Below are 18,315 nucleotides of genomic sequence, written 5' to 3' on the forward strand. Positions count from 1 at the left end.
TATCTGTTTAACAATTTATTTTATGTTCTGTAAACCGATGTGATATATTTCTTGAACATCGGTATATAAAAACAAATAAATAAAAATAAAATCAGGAAGTACTGCTTAATGCCCTCATTTGCTTGGGATTTCCATGTGAGGGTGCTAAGTATTGCTCCCATTTTAGATCGCTCATTTGGTGAGCGTAAAACTTCTTACTGCATCGGCAGTAAAGTTTACACTCACAAAATTAGTGCTGAATTCCAGGCAATGTGGTGCATTGGCTGCAATGCACCTTTCTGCATCGCCTCATTGTGTTTACTGTCTGCTGTGTGCAGAGGATGTTTTATTTGAAACTAATGTAAAAGCAACACCTAAAAATTAAATATGTTGCTTTTCAAGACAGTTCGTGGTTTGTCTGGAATGTCAGAATATCTTTCTTCTGTCTTTGGCTACTGAGAAAGCAACTCTTCTGATTTAAATGAGCCATTGATCGCAATTGACTGGCCAGAGGTGGTTTGTCACGTAACTACATCCCAATTCCAAATCAGTGCTTTAAATTCTGAAAGACCAAAATATCCTATGCACCTAAAAGTATCTGATGGACACTTCCTTTGCAAATGAATTCCAACTCATAAAACAATGCCCAATGAATTTCTTTGAAATATTTAATTTTTTAAAAGACGTGAATAAACCTCTTATTTATGAGAAACACTTAATGAACAATTAATTGCTGGAGAATTTTTAAAGGAGGAAGTGGAATGTTTCATAAACTTTTAATGCATTACTGACTTGTAATGCTATGATTGCTTTTTAATCATGAACTATCCATCTCCAACCTTGAAAGTCTTTTTTTATGTGAGTGAAATGTGCGCTGTGATATTAAAATCATAAGTAATGATTTTGTTAGAGTGTGAGATGGTCTTGTTTATCTTCAGAAATCCTATTCTATTTAACGTCCATACTACCATCGCAATACCGACTTATAAACTATGCATTTGTAATCCACCCGACAAGGCCTTGTTTCTGACCGTAATAGGTCTTTCCTCAGGGGATGTCCACTATGTTAATAGATAGTCGGAATTACTTATCTCAAGCTGGGATTTTCTGCTGCTGGCATCTTTTTGAACCGTTGTTGGGCTGTGATTTCCCAAAATTCCAGCGTTGTATAAAACTGCTGCTGGCGTCTTTCTGGACCGATGTTAAATTCTTTGGAGGTATTCTTCCCCAACACTCTAAACACGATCAGAGCTTTTGATCAAAATGCCTGAGCAATAAAGCTTCACATTATTCCACCATCTCACTGAGCGTTTGGAGAGCAGAAGACACACGCCGGGAAAGATGGTGGAATAATGTGAAGCTTAATTGCTCAGGCATTTTGATCAAAAGCTCTGATCGTGTTTAGAGTGTTGGGGAAGAATACCTTCAAAGAATTTAACAGGTATAAAAATCAATGATTACAAGCAGTATACAAGAGTAGGTCTAGATCAGCCTCCTACAGGCATCCCAAAGAGTGCATTTCTCCATTTTAGTTTTTATCTGTGTAGAGACACTTTGAAGCAGGTTTTGTTTGGAGGGGGAGAGAGGAGTTGGGGAGCCTGACAGTTTCCTCCTGCTCTTTTGGTCCTCCAGCTCGGTTGAAACCAGTCTCTGTTGAGCTTCAGCACCACGTGTCTTCATTCATGACTTCTTGGGGTTCTAGCTCTTATTTTTATAACTGCCTCCCAGCTGTTGTAGCAACAGTTCTCAGCTATGAGCCACTAGCTGTGGCCTCCTCCAGAACCCAAGTACCAGTCGAACAACGGCTGAAACTCGCTCTCCTCAGGGACTGTGAATACTGACACTGAAACATCCCCAGCCCTGGGAACTGGAGCTGGAGCCAGGCCCAGGAATTGAGCCCAGGACTTGCCACAGAGCTGGCCCTGCAAACAGAAGGCTGGATTCTGAAGGGTACTTCCCTGGTGCACAGTCATGTAAATATAGAATAAGATGTCAATATTCAAAAGATCCATGCAGTTAAAATTGTCTTTTAACTGTGTAAATCTGACTGGTTTAAAATCCATGCCCCCCCCCACCCTCAAGCCCAGTGTCTGACAAAATTGCTGTGTGCACAGACTTAGCCAGACAAAAAAGAGGCTGGGCTGTTTTAATATATTCAATTAGTGCGATATTCAGCATTTGTCCATCTACTGAACGTGTGGCTGCACAAATGGTTGTCCCAAATCCTGTTCCCATAAGTTTTGCACAGTCTGATTTAACCCTGGTAAGCAGCCACACGTTTAGCTAACTAGCAGGCCGATGCAATATCGGTGTGCGTTAAAGGGGGCGCTCATGATAGAGCGCTCGCTCCCTTAACGCACGCCGATCCTCCTCTCCGGGGCGCCCGATGCAAAATGCAAATGGGTTTCCGCAGTGAAAAGGAGGCGCTAGGGGAAATTGCGTGCCCCTAGCGTCTCCTCGGCAGCGGGCGCCCGGGAGAGGTGGCCTTGCACAGGTTAGGAAAACGCATCCTCAATTTTAGAGCGTCTGTTTTCCTAACCTGACCACCAGCACACTTTTTTTTGGGGGGGGGGGGGGGTGAGGGGACATTTCTAATTTTTTAGTTCCTCCAACTTAATATCGCCATGATATTAAGTCAGTGGAAGTACAGAAAAGCAGTATTTTCTGCTTTTCTTTACACTTTCGGGGCTTCTCCAATATTTACGCCTGCTCCGGAGCAGGTGTTAATTTTGGTAATTAAAAAATATTATGCACCTTGGGCGCACATTTTTTTTTTTTGCATGGGGGGGGGGGGGAATAGATAATATCCTCATCAACATGCATTTTCCCAGGATGAGCGCTATTACGTACGCGCGCGATTGGACGCACATTTTGGACGCACTAACCCCTGTTTAGCATCGGGGGTTATGGACGTGCATCCAGAATGCACATCCAAATCGCGGGTTAAACCGTGCATTGCAGCCAGCACATGGTATAGCATCGGCCTTTAGGTGTGGCTCAATAGCTGGAAAAAGGTAACCAGGTAAATTTGCCAGGTTATTTTTGGCTGCCCCGCATCTGCTAAGCATCGGCTTCTACATGGCAGAAGTGCCAGTATCTTGCAATCAGTTCTGCCATCATAAAGGATGGTTGATGATACATTTCTGTACTTAGCAAAGTAAGCATCGATGTAAAGGTTCTGCAAGAGAGATGGCATGGTATGGCCCTGATGATGTAAGATCACAAGAGAATTCTTCCATTACTAATAAGAGGAATCCAGGTCTAGAGGAGGGGGGAGAGGGTTATGTTTTCTTAAAAACCAATTTCTTACCCAGCTGGAGTACTGAAGGCCGCTTTCCCTGAATGTAATCTGCTTTGAAATGCCAAAAAAGCGGAGTATAAAATAAAATACATAAATGACAAATAAAACAGTCTTTCTTTACGTTATAAAGAGGTCTTCTAGCGCACCGCCCAGAATCCCTTGCTTCCCTCCCAGGTGTTATTGTGACTCTGAGAAGAGCCCCAGCAGAGAAAGCGAGAGCATCAAGGAGCTAAGCTCCCAGATCTGTCTTCTAGTTCTAGAGAAAGTGACTGGATTTTAATTCCAAAGTTATTTTTTTATCCCAGATATGTTTATGCATTTGTGGAAAAATCTAAGCGTGCCGCAACTGACTCTAGATTTTTGCAGGCCTGCATGCCCCCCCATGCAGGTGAGCAGTGCCCCTAGTCAGAGCTGACGGAGACCCATCAAAGCAGGAACATAAAGTCTTATTCATGTGCATTATTTAAAGTCTGCAAGCTTTGCCACAATGTGTTCCTTTCATTAAAAATATTTTTTTTCTGCTCTTCCTCCCCTCTCCCTCATTGGTTCCTTCCCATCTTCCTGGGTCTTGCTTGGAGACAGGAGGCTATCACCTTGCCAATACAGCCCGCTGCTGGACGTATCTGACCGGGGTCATCCTCGGGAGAATGCTCCCCTCTGAGATCCCAGATCATGAGGTAAGGCTCCCAACGAAAGCCCCCCTCCCCCCCGAGCTGAGTCATTCTGCCTAATCAAATGCGTGGCGCAGGCATTCAATGCGGTGTTGTTGAGAGACACTCGAGTTACAATAGCAATACTGTCCCTGAAGCATAGTGGACTCTTGTTCCGAAAACCCGAGACCGTCTGCCTCCTTTTTTTTTTTTTCTCCACAGATTTTTGAAAGTTAATCACTCTTGAGTTCTCAAATAATTGCTCTGGGACTGTAAAGAATAAAAAAAAAAAAAAGGTTCACCTGTTAACACAAAGAGCTCTTTGCAGGTTTTATATATTTATATAGTCTCCTCTCCCTCCCCCTACATTATAAGTCCATTTTCAAAATATTTCACTTATTTTTGTTTTAAAGACGAGCTGCAAAGCATTTGTGACACTATTAGGCAACGAATCTGTTGCTAAATACAATGTGCAGAGAAACTTGTATATTTTAAAAAATGAAAGAAAAGATGCAGCATTTGAATTAGTTGTACAGATTCCATTTGCAATAAGGGGAGAAGTGGAGTCCCATGGTGGGAGCTGCTGCTTGGACCTTTGCTACTTCATGTTTCAAGCAGTGATTTAGAGGAAGGATTAAGCAACTACATTGCAAATTTTGCAGATAACACCAGATTCGGTGGTACTGTAAAGAGACTGCAGGACTGGTTGATCCTGCAGAGGAATCTTCGTACCGTGGATGAAGGGACAGCGACATGGTACTTGAGATTCAGTGTTGTCGAGGGTTATTGCATTTTTCTGGCGCAAAATTCACCGGGTGAATTATAATTTAAATAGGGCAGCACCTGCCGATACTCGCCAGGAAAACATCCGACATATTAATAGTTGGATAATAAATTGGAAACTAATGCCCAAAGCTGAGCATCAGCAGCAACCAAAGTTAGGTGCATTTTGGTGATGAAGGAGTCTTAGCAAGAAACAAAGACATAATCCTGTCACTGTTTAATGCCATGGCCAAGCCGTTTTGGAAGTGTTGGAAACCTTGCATAAATAGCCAACGTTAATGACATGCAAATGATGCAGATGGTAAAGTATGTGCATTCATACAGACGGTAATGTGTCTGCGAAGCAGTTTGCGCACATACTTTTTTGCTGATCTAATACTGTAGGTAATGAGCCGTTATCTCATTAGCATAGACTTTGCATGCAGACTTTTGCAAGTTAGTTTACACATGTAAATGAGCTAGTGCAGTAAATGCTAATGCTTGCAATAGCATTTAGCATATTTTAATACACTGGCCCATAAGTTAGTAAAAGGTATGAGAGGGCTTACGTTGCAGCAAAATTGTCTGAGCTGAAGCAGTTTTCCTTAGAATCCAAAGATTTAACTGAACTATTCACGTGTTTTAGTGGATCCTTACAGGGATCAGGTAGGGGATTCGTTTACCCCACAAACAATAACCAAAACAAGGGGACATTCCATCAGACTAATGAAAACTGGATTCCCTGGACGTACCCGGATCATTCCAGACTGCTGGGTTATGCCTCCCTTCCAGCAGATGGAGTCAGAGAAAAAAGCTGTAAGGCGCCCCCTAACACAGTGTGCCACCTGCGATCCTTCAGTATTTCTCTGACTCCAGCAGATGAAGGATGGCATAACCTGTGGTCCTGATCCTTTACAAATTTTTGATTCCTTAATAAGTTGGAAGGGGTCTTTTCGCCCTTCGGTGCCTCTGGCTAGATCAAGGTTTTAGTAAGTAGCTTGAAAAAAAAAAAAGTTTTAAGGCTGAGGGAAATACAAGGACTATGGATTCTCCCTAGGGGGACAGTTTTAGTGTCAGCAGGCAAGGCAGGGCTTTTGTCCTAAAGCCTCTGTGCCTTGAGTAGATTCAGAAGCCCGGTGAGAGAGGGGGATTTACCGGTGGCCAGTCCCTCCCCCCTCCATTCCTCCAGAGACGCTTCATTCCTCTGTTGAAGGCTACTTTTTACTCATTACACACAGGGAAGTTTCATTTCCCTGTTAAACCGGCTCGATTAATAAAAAAAAAAAAAGAATACAAAATAGAGCTGCGACAGCCTGCTTATTTCCCAGGTCTCCAGAAGGGGTAATTATGTATTACCCAGCTGTTTTCCTCCGCAGCTTCTCTTACCATGCTGCGGGGATCGCAGTGATCGGCCTGTGGAGAGCCGGCAGCCGGCAGAAAGGACCAGACTCCCTTGCTGCTCAGCAAAATTTCAAATGGGGGCCTGCTCAGTGATTCGACCTGTGCCGTACGTTGGTGGGGGGGCCCAGGCAGCAGATTGCCTTGAGCTGCCCTGAGTTTGAGAGTCCGATTGGCTGGAGTGCTAGGAGTTAATCAGTAAGAGATGCCTGTTTCACTAATTTAACTGTTTTGAATACTTGAGTCAATGTTTTTCTTTAAATATGATGAAAAATTGTTTATAAAAGTCCTGAAACAACCAAAGCAATAATTCCCTCTGAACACAGCAGTAGTACTCAGAAACAGACAAGTTTGCTTCCGTAAGCCGGCATTTATTGCCTGCTTCCTTAGAGCAGTGGTCCCCAACCCTGTCCTGGGGGCCTACCAGCCAGTTGGGTTTTCAGGATATCCACAATGAATTTGCATGTTAGGGAAGCAGTGCATGCAAATTTTCTCTCATGCATATTCATTGTGGATATCCTGAAAACCCGACCGGCTGGTGGGCCCTCAGGACAGGGTTGGGGACCACTGTCTTAAAGGCTCGGTTTCAAGCCTAAACCTTCTCTAGATAGGGCAATAACGGCACACTCTGCTACTCGGAGATTGTTGCCTAGTAAAACAGTGGCATGTTCTTATCACCTGACAAGCAGCAAGTTCTGCGGAGAGTATCTGGCAGTGCCGGAGGTATACTTGAGCTTCAAGCTGCAGTGGCAGCGAAGAGAAAGATGAATTGTTTTATGTTCTGTAATCTTTTTTTTTTTTTTCTTTCAAATTCTATTTTCTAAAACCAGTAGCTCCTCTCGCAAGTATAATTCTCCGAGGACAAGCAGGATGGTAGTCCTCACACATGGGTGATATCATCGGATGGAGCCCGGCACAGAACTTTGATCTCAAAGATTCTAGCAGCTGCAGTCATCACCCTGACCCCTAGGCAGAGTCCCTCAGTCTCTCTTTTTTTCTGTGGAGCAGTATGGTTGCAGGAGCCGTGTGTCTTACAGTATCAGGGCTGGAGGAAGCACTAGGCAAACTAGATCTGGGCCTAGGTGCCGAGAATTAGGGGATGCAAGCCATGTGGGACCACGAGCGGTGGCAAAGAGGAGTGTAGATTCGGCGGGCTGCAAGCAGTGCCCAACCTGCTGATGGCCCAGAAAACCACACACTTGGTGGGTGCAATCAAGAACAAGGTAGGAGTTGGGCGGGGGGAGGGGTTTGGCGTGACCAGGGGGGCAGGTGCAAGGCAGAAAGGTGCCTAGGGCACTTAATCCCCTTGCACTGGCCCTGCACAGTATTCAGTTTTGCTCTCTCCTCACAGTTCTTGTAAGTAAATTTTTCTATAGCTGTAGCTGTTTTTTTCTTTACCTTATGGTAGTTTTATGTCTTTTCCTTTTTCTTCTTTCCTCTGTCTGCCAGCCGCATGGCGGGCCCTAGTCGCCGTGCAGGCTGGCTGGGTCTATTTCTATCCCTTTAAAAAAAAATGTTCTGTAACGGCAGTTTATGTCTGTGTCCTCTCCTTGCTCTATCTGTTTTTGTACCTTTATCAGGTGCTGGCAGAACTGACTGAATGCAGTCTGTGGGTGTTCAATGTAGGCCGCCGAGCCTGGGGACTTGCCTGAATTCTACTTGGACGGGAGTTCCATGTTGTTTTACCAATTGTTTGACATCGATGGAGGTTCAAACAGTGCAGAGATCAAGGACCACACTGTTCCTGTGGGGAGGGAGAACTCATCCTCCCCACATTCAAAGTAAACTAGTCTCCAAGGGCAGCTGCTCTGGTTGATGTAGCCTCCCCTCTTGCTTGCCGGTATGACAATGCAATGTCCTTCTGGTAGAGGGTGAGCAGGAGCAGCCTGTTGCCGCACCTTTGATGCCATGCCCAGTAACAGTTGCCTGTGCACTTCTGTGACCAGCTTACCGTTGCTGAGACACATCGATGTCAGGACCACATCAGGGACCAGGACTGACATTGAGTGCCATGGTCACCCTTGACACAGTCAGTGTGCCGAGGCGCCCTCAATGCCATTTGGATGCATGACCACCCTCGATGCCATAAGGGTCTTCTGTGCCGTAGTCATTTGTAGACTCAAAGCACCAAAGTCATCAAGCACCTTGGACTTTGAGGTAGTGGAGTAGTCCATTCCATGGATGCCTCAGTCCCATTCTATGCTATGGATGCCTCAGTTCCATTCCATGCCATCTATGCCCTCGATCCCATAGGTATGTGAATGGCCTCCCCTGATGACGTCGAGGGGCGTGACTTCGATGCTGCACCACCCTCTGCGCCATCGAGGTGCGTGGCCTCGATGCCATCGTGTTGCGGAGCTGCCCCAATACCATCGATGCCCTTGATGCCATCAAGGTGCGGGGCTGCCAGGGAGGCCATCAGGCCCTGGTCATCCCCAAGGCTGTCGACCACCGAACTCTTGGGGGGCCCTCGAGTGCCACTAAAGCCCTCAGCAGCAGGGACTTTGGCCTTGAATGGATCAAGCGCTGGGGTCGCCCTTTATGCAAGGTACCTTGGTACGCGAGGCATACAAGCATAGTGGTCTGGTGCCCTCGAGGTGCCTTAGCGGTGTCCTGATGGAGCACTGAAGGGCATTGTGCTGTCCCATCACTGGTATACAGCTATCGGGCACCATGGATGCCAATGATCTCTGGGCCCTGAGCCACTGGGATCAGGAGGCATCGGAGGCCTCACCTTGATTCATGCACCATTGGTGTTAATGAGCACTAGCGTGGCTATCGTCAGCCATAGTCGTTGGCGAGGGACACCATCGAGCTCGTAGCATCAACATCCTTGGACGGAAAGGTGAGCTGAGAGAAACAGTCGATGGTGCTGTCAGTCATTGGGTCCTTTGGGCACCAATGAGACATATCAGGGCCGTGTTGGAGCTGCAGAGCCTCTGCCTGTAGGCACCCCTGGCATCCTTGGAATACGATGCCTTCAGGCACCGGGGTCTATCAGTGCCACCGGGCTGTTGATGCCATCGAAGCCCTGGGTGCAGCGTTGTCTGGTGCTCTGGATGTGATCCATTGTTGGTGAGCGCGAAAGTTCTATGGGTCCTACAGGCACCGTCACCACTGTGGGCACCAGTAGACTCAGTTAGTTGCCGCATGAATGACCGCAGAACACCATGGGCACCATCAGTCGCCATGGACTTCACTGCTGTCGTTCCATGAGGGAAACGGCGGTGATCCATTCCTGACACAATTCCAAGGGCTGTGTCCAGCCTCTAGGCTGGTGAAGAAGTCCTGTTCGACAGAGTTTTGCACTTACAGCACCCCGGCTTCCTGTTTCTTGATGGAGTGTTTCTGGATTTCTTCCCTGTGGAATTCGCTCTCAGTTTCAGCTGTTCCATGCAGGCTGAGATCTCTATCTCAGTGGGTAACTCCCTACTGGAATTGGCAGAGTTATTCGCTTGGGGTTGAGATATACAATTTAGCGACTTATGCTGTCTGCCTCCTTGTGTTCTTCGCTCCATCCGACTTCCAGTTGGAATTTCAAGGGGAGGGGGAGAAAAGCTAAGGTGTTTGTGGTGTGTTTTAGTGTATACCTGCAGGGAAAGATGCACCACTTTTTCCCTATATTTTCACTAAACTCTGGCCAATATTGCCTTTTGCTTTTCTCACTTCACTAGGTTTCCCAAAGTGCCTTCCTGCTCACCTGAACTGTTCTGTATGCAGGCTGGATAGCCCTGCCCTTGACAGGGTGCAGTGTGGGTGAGCTTCAGGACTAACGTATCTGCCTGCTTGGCAATTTGGGCTAGCGATCCCATTCAGGGATTGCCTTTCATCTTCTAAAGCACTTGTTGCTGTCCTGCTGGTCAGCTGTGGCTGGTGCTTGACTCTTAGGATCTGTCACAGACCCTGCCGTTGTTGCTATTTATTCTTCCAAGCATTGCTTGGGTTTTTCTGCCCATTGTGCCAAACATGGGGCACACTTCTGCAGAGACATTCTGACCTTCGGCTGTCAGTGGATCGCAGTTTCTTTCTGGGGAGTTCACAAGCCCCAGTTGGTTTTTCGGTTGTCTTGTAACATCGAAGAAAACTGTGTGGCCGTCGTCCAAGGCTCCTTCCCTTAGTTACATCTCTGGACTTTCTCCTGTATCCAGAGGGCTCTAGACACACACTGTCATTGTCATGGTTTACTGATCCGAAACCCTGCTTGTAATGTTTTCCGTGATGCAGAGTATGTTCCTTGTTTGGCCCCTCGCGTCACTCGCCTGTCTCAGGCGCCCCTGCTATGCATCTGGGTTTTGTGTATCAGTCTTTTTTTATGGTTTTCTCTTTGTAGAACTAAACTCTTTTTCCCCACTTAGACCCCTTATGGGTCGCCTGCCTCACAGGCAAAAGGGAGAGAAGCGGTGCTTTCAGCATGAAGCGGTTTCTTGCTTTGTCCTGCTCGGGCAGCCTATAGACTACCATCCTGCTTGTCCTTGGAGAATTGCTTACCTGTAACCGCTGAAGGCACAGGGAGATAAAAGGGATTTGTCCCAGGACTTCTTTTGAATCACAATCCATTTACTAATATTCTATCCATAGCACTTTATTAAGATTCAAGAGACCAAATACCCACACTTCACCATTTTTCTATTATATAAAATTTTAAATATGCTTTCCAAAGTAATCGCTAATACCAAGTTTTCCGTGGTCATTGGAAGCACAACCTTCATATGAAACAAAATATACTCAAGAAGGTTTACTCCTTGCAATTTCCAAACACTCCAGAAAATAGAAATTTATAAGCTAAAACATTTTTTTAAGAAAAACCAATTGAAACTTTATCCCTAACTATCCACCGTTGTAGCTCAGGATTAAGTACAAAGACTGTGATCTGATCTAATCCAGGTTTTTTTTAATATTGCCTTTCAGGAATACCTAATGCGATTTTCAACAGCGCAAAATACAGTTACATAATAAATACATGCAAAATAACACAAAATATATATATAAAATAAAAATGCTATTACAATCTCTGGCCCAGCAGGATATAGGCTGTATTTCTCTTTCTTTTGTAAATACCAGAGACTGTTCTGTCTCAACAATAAATGCAAACCATTAGGAATAGCAACCTGATGCTAGGAGTGCCGCCTTCCAGCGTTATTCAGGCCACCTTTTGCTTGGCTTGTGTTGATCATGGGCATTGTGTGGTCTCAATAGCGTGTTGTCACACGTTATAAAATTGCTTTGCTTCACCAGGCTGCAAGCTTTAGAACATAAGAATTTAAGACTTGCCGTACTGGGTCAGACCAAATGGCCAGCTTTGGGAATCCAGACAATTAAGTCTTAAATCACTCACAGGCTGATACAGTACAGTGCGCTCCAACGGAGCGCACTGTTAACCTGCCCTTGGACGCGCGTTTTCCCTTACCCCTTATTCAGTAAGGGGAGGAAAACGCGCGTCCAACCCGTGGCACCTAATAGCGCCCTCAACATACAAATGCATGTTGACGGCCCTATTAGGTATGCCCGCGCGATACAGTAAGTAAAATGTGCAGCCAAGCCGCACATTTTACTTTAAGAAATTAGCGCCTACCCAAAGGTAGGCGCTAGTTTCTGCCGGCACCGGGAAAGTGCACAGAAAAGCAGTAAAAACTGCTTTTCTGTGCACCCTCTGACTTAATATCATGGCGATATTAAGTCGGAGGTCCCGAAGTATAAAAAAAAAGTTAAAAAAAAAAAAATTTAAATGGGCCGGTGGCTGTCGGGCTCGAGAACCGACGCCGGCAAAATTGAGCGTCGGCTGACAGCCACCACTCCGGGCTAAAAGGAGGCGCTAGGGACACGCTAGTGTCCCTAGCTCCTCCTTTTGCCTGTTTCTACCGCACTACCTAATTTGCATACTGAATCGCACGCACCGATGAGTGGCCTGTGCGCACGCCGGGAGAGCGGGCGTTCGTCCGCTCTCCCGCGGACTTTACTGAATCGGCCTGCTAGTAAAGATGAAGGAAAATGATCATGTAGGAATCCTAATTCTTCATTTGCAGAGCTGAGTTAAAAATGAAGTTACACCTGTGCCCCAGAAGATAAGTCACATTTTTACTTCTGTGGAGGTGGGTGGACAGAGCATGTGGTTTTATATCCACCCCTCCCCCGAGCTAATTATTTAATAGCTTAAAGCCACCCTTGAAATTAAGATAATTTAATTAATACTTCTAACAAGGAAAATCATTAGACTTAAGATTTATTATTGAATTCCTGAGGCAGTATTAGTGACAAGATAAAGTTTTTGCAGACGTCTCCTGCATAGCGATTGGCACTGTTATGGGCTGATATAAACTGGGGGTGCAGCTAGGCTCATATCATATGGAAAGCAGGAATTGGAGCACAGCAGCTGCATTGTGGACTTGGATGAGATACTTTTCAAAAGAGAGACCCAGGGCCAGCCCTGAGCTGAGCAGCAGTGCTGCAGGCTGCTGTGAAAAAGGCCCTCGTGTGATTTCTGGTCCCAGGTCGACCGGGAATGCTGCGGAGGCAGCACTCGCAGCCCCAGAGAGGGTGAGAGCCTCAGCCATTACTCAGTAGTGACTCCTGCTGGCTGGACTAATGGTGTGGGGGTCCCGGATTCTGTGGGGAATCTCACTCAAGGGCTGGACTAGGTGGATGTTATAAAATGGGAGAGTGTGGGGGATTAGTTACAAATGTAGGCTCATGGCAGCAAAGTCCAATAGAAGCCAGGTCCGATTGAGCTGGATGCCGTAAAGTGCCAGGGGAAAAAAAAAAATCAAACCAAAACAAGAGGGGTCATAATAAAACATAGAAATGACGGCAGAAGAAGACCAAACGGCCCTTCCAGTCTACCCAGCAAGCTTCACACTTTTTTTTTCTCATACTTTTCTGTTACTCTTGGCTTTTAATAACCTTTTGTTCTATTTCCCTTCCACCCCCACCATTAATGTAGAGTTCTTTTTATGGGCCTGTCCAGATTTCTTTCTGCTCCTTTGGGCTTTTCGCTCGGTCAAAACTGAGGCTGGGGTCTAGTGCCCCTGAACCTTCATTTGCAGCTACTCCAGGCATTTCCCCCCTGTTTTATAATCCCATCGCAGTGACTGTCCTCAGCCTGTGGCCACTAGGTTCACTGTGGTGCACGCTCGTCTGCCTGCACAGCCTGGCCTAGTGCGCAGAAGACCGTGGCAGGCTGCATGGTAGTGTGCAGCACCGTCATCGAGCCCGCCCAGATGCACATCATTTATTCCAAAATATGCATGGAATAAAATAGATTAGGACAAAAAGTGAAGGGGACCAAGTTATGACGCAGTAGTACTCGGACAAGTGTGCGCAGTATTTTGAACAATCTAGCGAACTGGACTGCACTGGTAAGTGCCTGTTTTGGAAGCTGAGAAAGGAAAGAAGAGGATATGTGCGTAACAGTTTCTATGTTTCCAGGATTTAAAAGCTGCTCGGTGTCTGAAGGTAGCTCCTTTCCAGATTTGCTAGTGAAGAGAGGACAACTGGAAGAAAAGAAACGCGGTTTTTAAATCCACCACAGGTCTTTTTGATTGCTGTTGTGATCCTGATTATTATTTAACTTAATAAGCCACTGAGTGGAGTAAAGCCCTGAAGAGGCGCCTGCAAGTCTCTTTCCCCCCACCGAGCCGGAACAGTACAGGCAGAGACTGTCACACTCATCAGATATTTGCATCCAGTAACAAGAAGTCAAATGAATCCAGGCAGCAACTGTGCAACTCATTCAGTCCCAAAGCGGCCTAAGCATGCCTGGGGAGGGCGATGAGCTGGCAGCTCAGTGACATGGGCTGGTAGTCAGTGACCACTGCAGGAGGGGGAGGGGGGTATTAAGGCAGCAGGCCGCTGCCGCCAGGGGGTAAGGGCAGCTCCTTTTGGAAGACAAAGTTCTCCCAAGAGCGGTGCATAGGGATTGTCATTCTTTAATTCAGTCTTTTGTATTCCTTGCAGGACTGGGGATCAAAGGGGCGCTACTGCGGCTGTTCTGTAAAGAAACCCGAAACAGTAGATAGCAATTTTGCTGCGATGCCCCCCTCTCAGAGAATGATTGGGGGTTAGAATGGGGAGGGGTGGGAAGGGATAGGGAAAGAGTAAGACAGAGACCCAATGCTGTCTCCAGAACAAAAAGCACTTTGTGCCCAGTTGAATAAACTCCACTCCACTCCCACTCTACCAGCTGCTGCCGATGGACACACAAGTGAGCAAACAGGAGACCTTTGCATTTGAAGGCAAAATTGCTTGGGAGGGGGGCAGCAGTGAGAATTTGTCATTGGAATGAAAAAGTAAAACAAAGGAATGATTGTAAATTAAGCCTTTTGTTATTTCTCCTGCTTGCTGGGCTGGGGAGTGGGGAATAGCCGCTGCAGTGATTTTACTGGGGTTGGGGGGGCCTTACACAAGCTATAGCCAGGCTGTGCAATTGGCTGGGATGCTCTGGGATCTGTGTGATAGCAGTGTGCTTTGAAATATGTGGTTTGGAACAGGTGTGTTTTATGTTAAAGCATGCAGGTTTCTGATACATCAATACTTATCCCGGGAACCAGACCCCACCCGCTAAATTTTACTAAGCTGGAACGCATTCAAATAGAAGGATAGGTGCCGTCAGCTTTCTAGCAGGGAGGTAGCCAGCTTGGGCACCAATTGTAAGAGTCCTGCACACCTATCAGCAGAGCCAAGATGGGAGTGCAATGCATTGATGTTTTGCTTTAGATTCACGGGTATGAACTAGCAAACACTGGTGCAGTAACAGGAACAGGATTTGTTGCATGAGAAGAATAGAGATCTGTCCTAAACCTTGGGGGCCAAGAAAGATCAACTTTTTAATTGGCAATTTTGGCATACTCTCCTGAGGATTTACATTGAGTTAGAGGATGGAAAGCTATGTAAATATTGTTCTAGCAAACCTGGTAGTCCCCAGGGATCGTGGCACTAACCAAAGAACCAATTCCTTTAAAATGGCCCTTCCCGGGTTGCTGGAGAGGCAGTGTTCATGGCCCTTGCAAGGAAGGAGGTTTGGCTATTGCACAATAGTGACTCCTAGTGGCCAGACTCAGGATGCAGGCATAGCAATTTGTGGAAGTAGCTGTGTGGTCCCTGGCCCAGGACTATTGCTACATTGGTTGAGCTACATGGGAGTGGGCGAGCGAAGTTATAATATGGGGAAAATACCTGGGTAGTTGCAAATGAAGGCTTTATAGTATCATAGAATCCAAAAGCAGAAATGGTAGAAAGTAAACTAGGACAACAAACTCAATGTGTAAACCACAAAAGGCTAATAAAATTGTGAAATAAAATGGATGCATATTTAACATAATTTTTTAAAACTCTTTATATCCTTTAAAAAAAAACAATTTACAAGCAATACAGCTTGAAAGAAATTAAGTAATTTGCAGTATATAAACATTTCCAAAAGTTGAACAAAAATCAATCAAAGAAAATACTTTTAAAATGGCAATCACTTTTCAAAACCACAAAAAAGGAGTGAAGGACCCACGGGAACAACCTCAATAAAGAACTATTAAGAAAAGATGACTGCTAATGGTGTTATACTAACAATTCCACATTCCAACAGACTTAAGGCACTGGAGTAGATGTTGGGTTCACAGTTAACTTACTATTCAATAGCATTTTAGTTGATTAGGTTCAAAAAAGGAATAATGGTATCCATCTAATGTAATTAAACCTTTACAGGCCGATGCAGTAAAAAATGTGGGAAAGCGGGCGCTCCATGTTGAGCATCCGCTCTTCCGACGAGCGCCCATAAATGAGGAGGCGCTAGGGACAATGGTGCATCCCTAGCGCCTCTTTATTAGCGGTAGAGGTGGCTGTCAGCAGGTCCGACAACCGACGCTCTATTTTACTGGTGTCGGTTCTCAAACCCGTTGCCAGCCATGGGTTAGGAAAATGGACGCCAGTAAAATTGAGTTTCTGTTTTTCTAACCCACTGACTGGTGGGCAGATTTGTTTTTTACTTTTTTTTTTTACTTTTTTATTTTTTAAGCTTTGGTTCCTCTGACTTAATATTGCTAGGAGATTGTCAGAAGGTGTTCAGAAAAGCAGTATTTTCTGCTTTCCTGTACACTTTACCAGGTTGCTCAGAAATTAACGCCTGCCCTTGGACAGGTGTTAATTTCTGAGCATAAAATGTGCGGCTTGGCTGCATATTTTACTTTCAGTATCCCAGGGATTAACTAATAGCCTCATCAACATGCATTTGCATGTGATGAGCGCTATCAGTTTTTGGGGGGGTTGGCTGCGCGTTTTTGACATGCTAAACCCCTTACTGTATAAGGGGTAATAGACACGTGTCGAAAATGCGCAGCCAATTGCAGGGTAAATGGTGCGCTTGACCGACCTTACTGTATTAGCCTGATAGAGGGATAACTAGAAAAAACGCCCGTCCAAAACCAAGAACAGTTTCTCTCAACTAGAGAAAAGCATTTCACCTATTTTGAGTCTGCCTTGAAATGTTGGGGAAAATCCAATTTTTTGACCCAGGAACAGGGCATTCCTGTTCATACCTCAGCTCAGTTCAGACAAGTGGGTTTTGCATCCCTACCAGCAGATGGAGGCAGAGAATACAGGCATTGCTACATAATCGAGAGTGCCATCTGTGGTCCCTCAGTATTTCTCTGTCTCCAGTAGATGGTAGAGGTGCAAACCTGCAGTCTAACAAAGAAAGGAAATAGGCCTCTTCGTGGGCCATACCTCAGGTAGAGCTGGGGATTGGTGTTCCCTGAACTGCTTTAGCCCGAAGCACCCAGGGTACTGAAAGCCAGAGTTCCTGGTTCCCTCAGTCCGCTTGAAGCCTTCTTAACCTCGCCTATGGCCAGGAAAAGCACGGAAGTACCCCTTATATTATGCTTATGGTTGTGTTTGGGCTGACTGGGGCTCTGTTTCTTAAAAAAAAAAAAAAAAGAGAGAGAGATCTTGCAGTAGCTTATTGTGTCGGGCCATTCGGGGACGACAGGCATTGGGGGCAGAAGGACTCAGGAAGCCACGATTTTTTCTCAGCACTCCGGGGTCCAGGGCTGCTTGTGATTCACGCTGCTAATCCCCTGTGCTTCTCCATGCGCCAGTAACAGCATCGGCCTCAGAGCGTGGGAAGATTTGTTGGGCCTGTGGAGTCTGGTGCGAGTGGCTTAATTCAGCCACACTTTCCATGTGCCTCTGGAGGGAAAGGAACCTCGGTGGGAGCGTCAAGCGGCAGGAGAGTCATCCGATCACATGGTCCTATCAGAGAGGCTCCTGGGGAGGCTGAGATCGCATCTGGCAAGAGAAGGACGAGCAGTAAGAAGCAGCCAGCTCCCAGGGTATCCAGGGATTCCCCTCCCCTGCTATCTCTGGCAGTTCACTCGGAGCTAGGGAATCAGCAGCAGGAAGAGGAGTCTGAACGGCCCTCGGCAGGTGACAGGAGCAGTGATGTGGAGGATTTCTCCATGGAATTTGTTTTGTTCTTCCACAAGGCCTATCAGGCCAAGTGAGGAGTAGGAGGTAAGCGGCGTCTAGGCCTGACACTACAGGAGACCTTGAAGAGATCTAAGGTGGCCTCGGCTGAAGGGTTGGGGGGCCTGCTCCTCCCAGTGAGCCTGGACTGTGCTACGGGAGACGACAGGTCTCCCGTAGCACAGTCTAGTCTATGGATTTGGATGTTTCTAATGACCCACACAATGATCTGGAGGAGGATCCAGGGGACAGACCTGTGGGTGTCAACCCAGATGACAACAAGGATGCAGATGATCCTAAGGAGGTACTAGTCACAGAAGGAGTTGACCCTAGGATGTACAGCCTGTTCCACAAAGAAGGATTGAGACCGCTTATCCCCAGGATCTGGAAGAGTGGGGAATTAAATTTGTCCAAGAGGAATTGGATAATGAAGGAGTGGATCCGGTCCTGGGTGGTTTTCTTGGACTGCCAAAGGCTTTTCCAAGAAGGTGAAGAAGCTGGTGAGCCCCAAGTGCGATACTCCAGAGGCAGCCCTCAAAGTAGCCAGGGCTCTGGCAAAGCTACATCCTTTGAAGGAGGATACTTTGGAGCTGTTAGTTTTATCCAAGGTGGATGCTTCGGTGTCAGTGGTGACCAAGAAGACGGCCATTCTAATGGCGGGGTTGGCCAGGTTGCCCAGGATCGTAAGTTGGAAATTCATTTGAAAACAGTTTGAGGCCTCAGCTGTAAGTCTTCGAGCAGCGATCTGTGGTAGCCTTATGCAAAGAGCATGTCTGCATT

General features: G+C 46.2%; 1 protein-coding gene across 3 annotated transcripts in view; it reads left to right on the top strand.

Moving 5' to 3' along the window:
• HDAC8 (histone deacetylase 8) overlaps nucleotides 1–18,315 on the top strand; it is a 273,689-nt gene that overhangs the window by 155,071 nt on the left and 100,303 nt on the right. For all 3 annotated transcript variants that reach the window (XM_029607525.1, XM_029607524.1, XM_029607526.1), the window contains one exon: nucleotides 3,863–3,957. In XM_029607525.1, the coding sequence (XP_029463385.1) occupies nucleotides 3,863–3,957 (95 nt within the window). The remainder of the gene's footprint in view (nucleotides 1–3,862; nucleotides 3,958–18,315) is intronic.

This window comes from Rhinatrema bivittatum, chromosome 6, assembly GCF_901001135.1.
Source record: "Rhinatrema bivittatum chromosome 6, aRhiBiv1.1, whole genome shotgun sequence".
Classification (NCBI taxonomy): Eukaryota; Metazoa; Chordata; class Amphibia; order Gymnophiona; family Rhinatrematidae; genus Rhinatrema; species Rhinatrema bivittatum.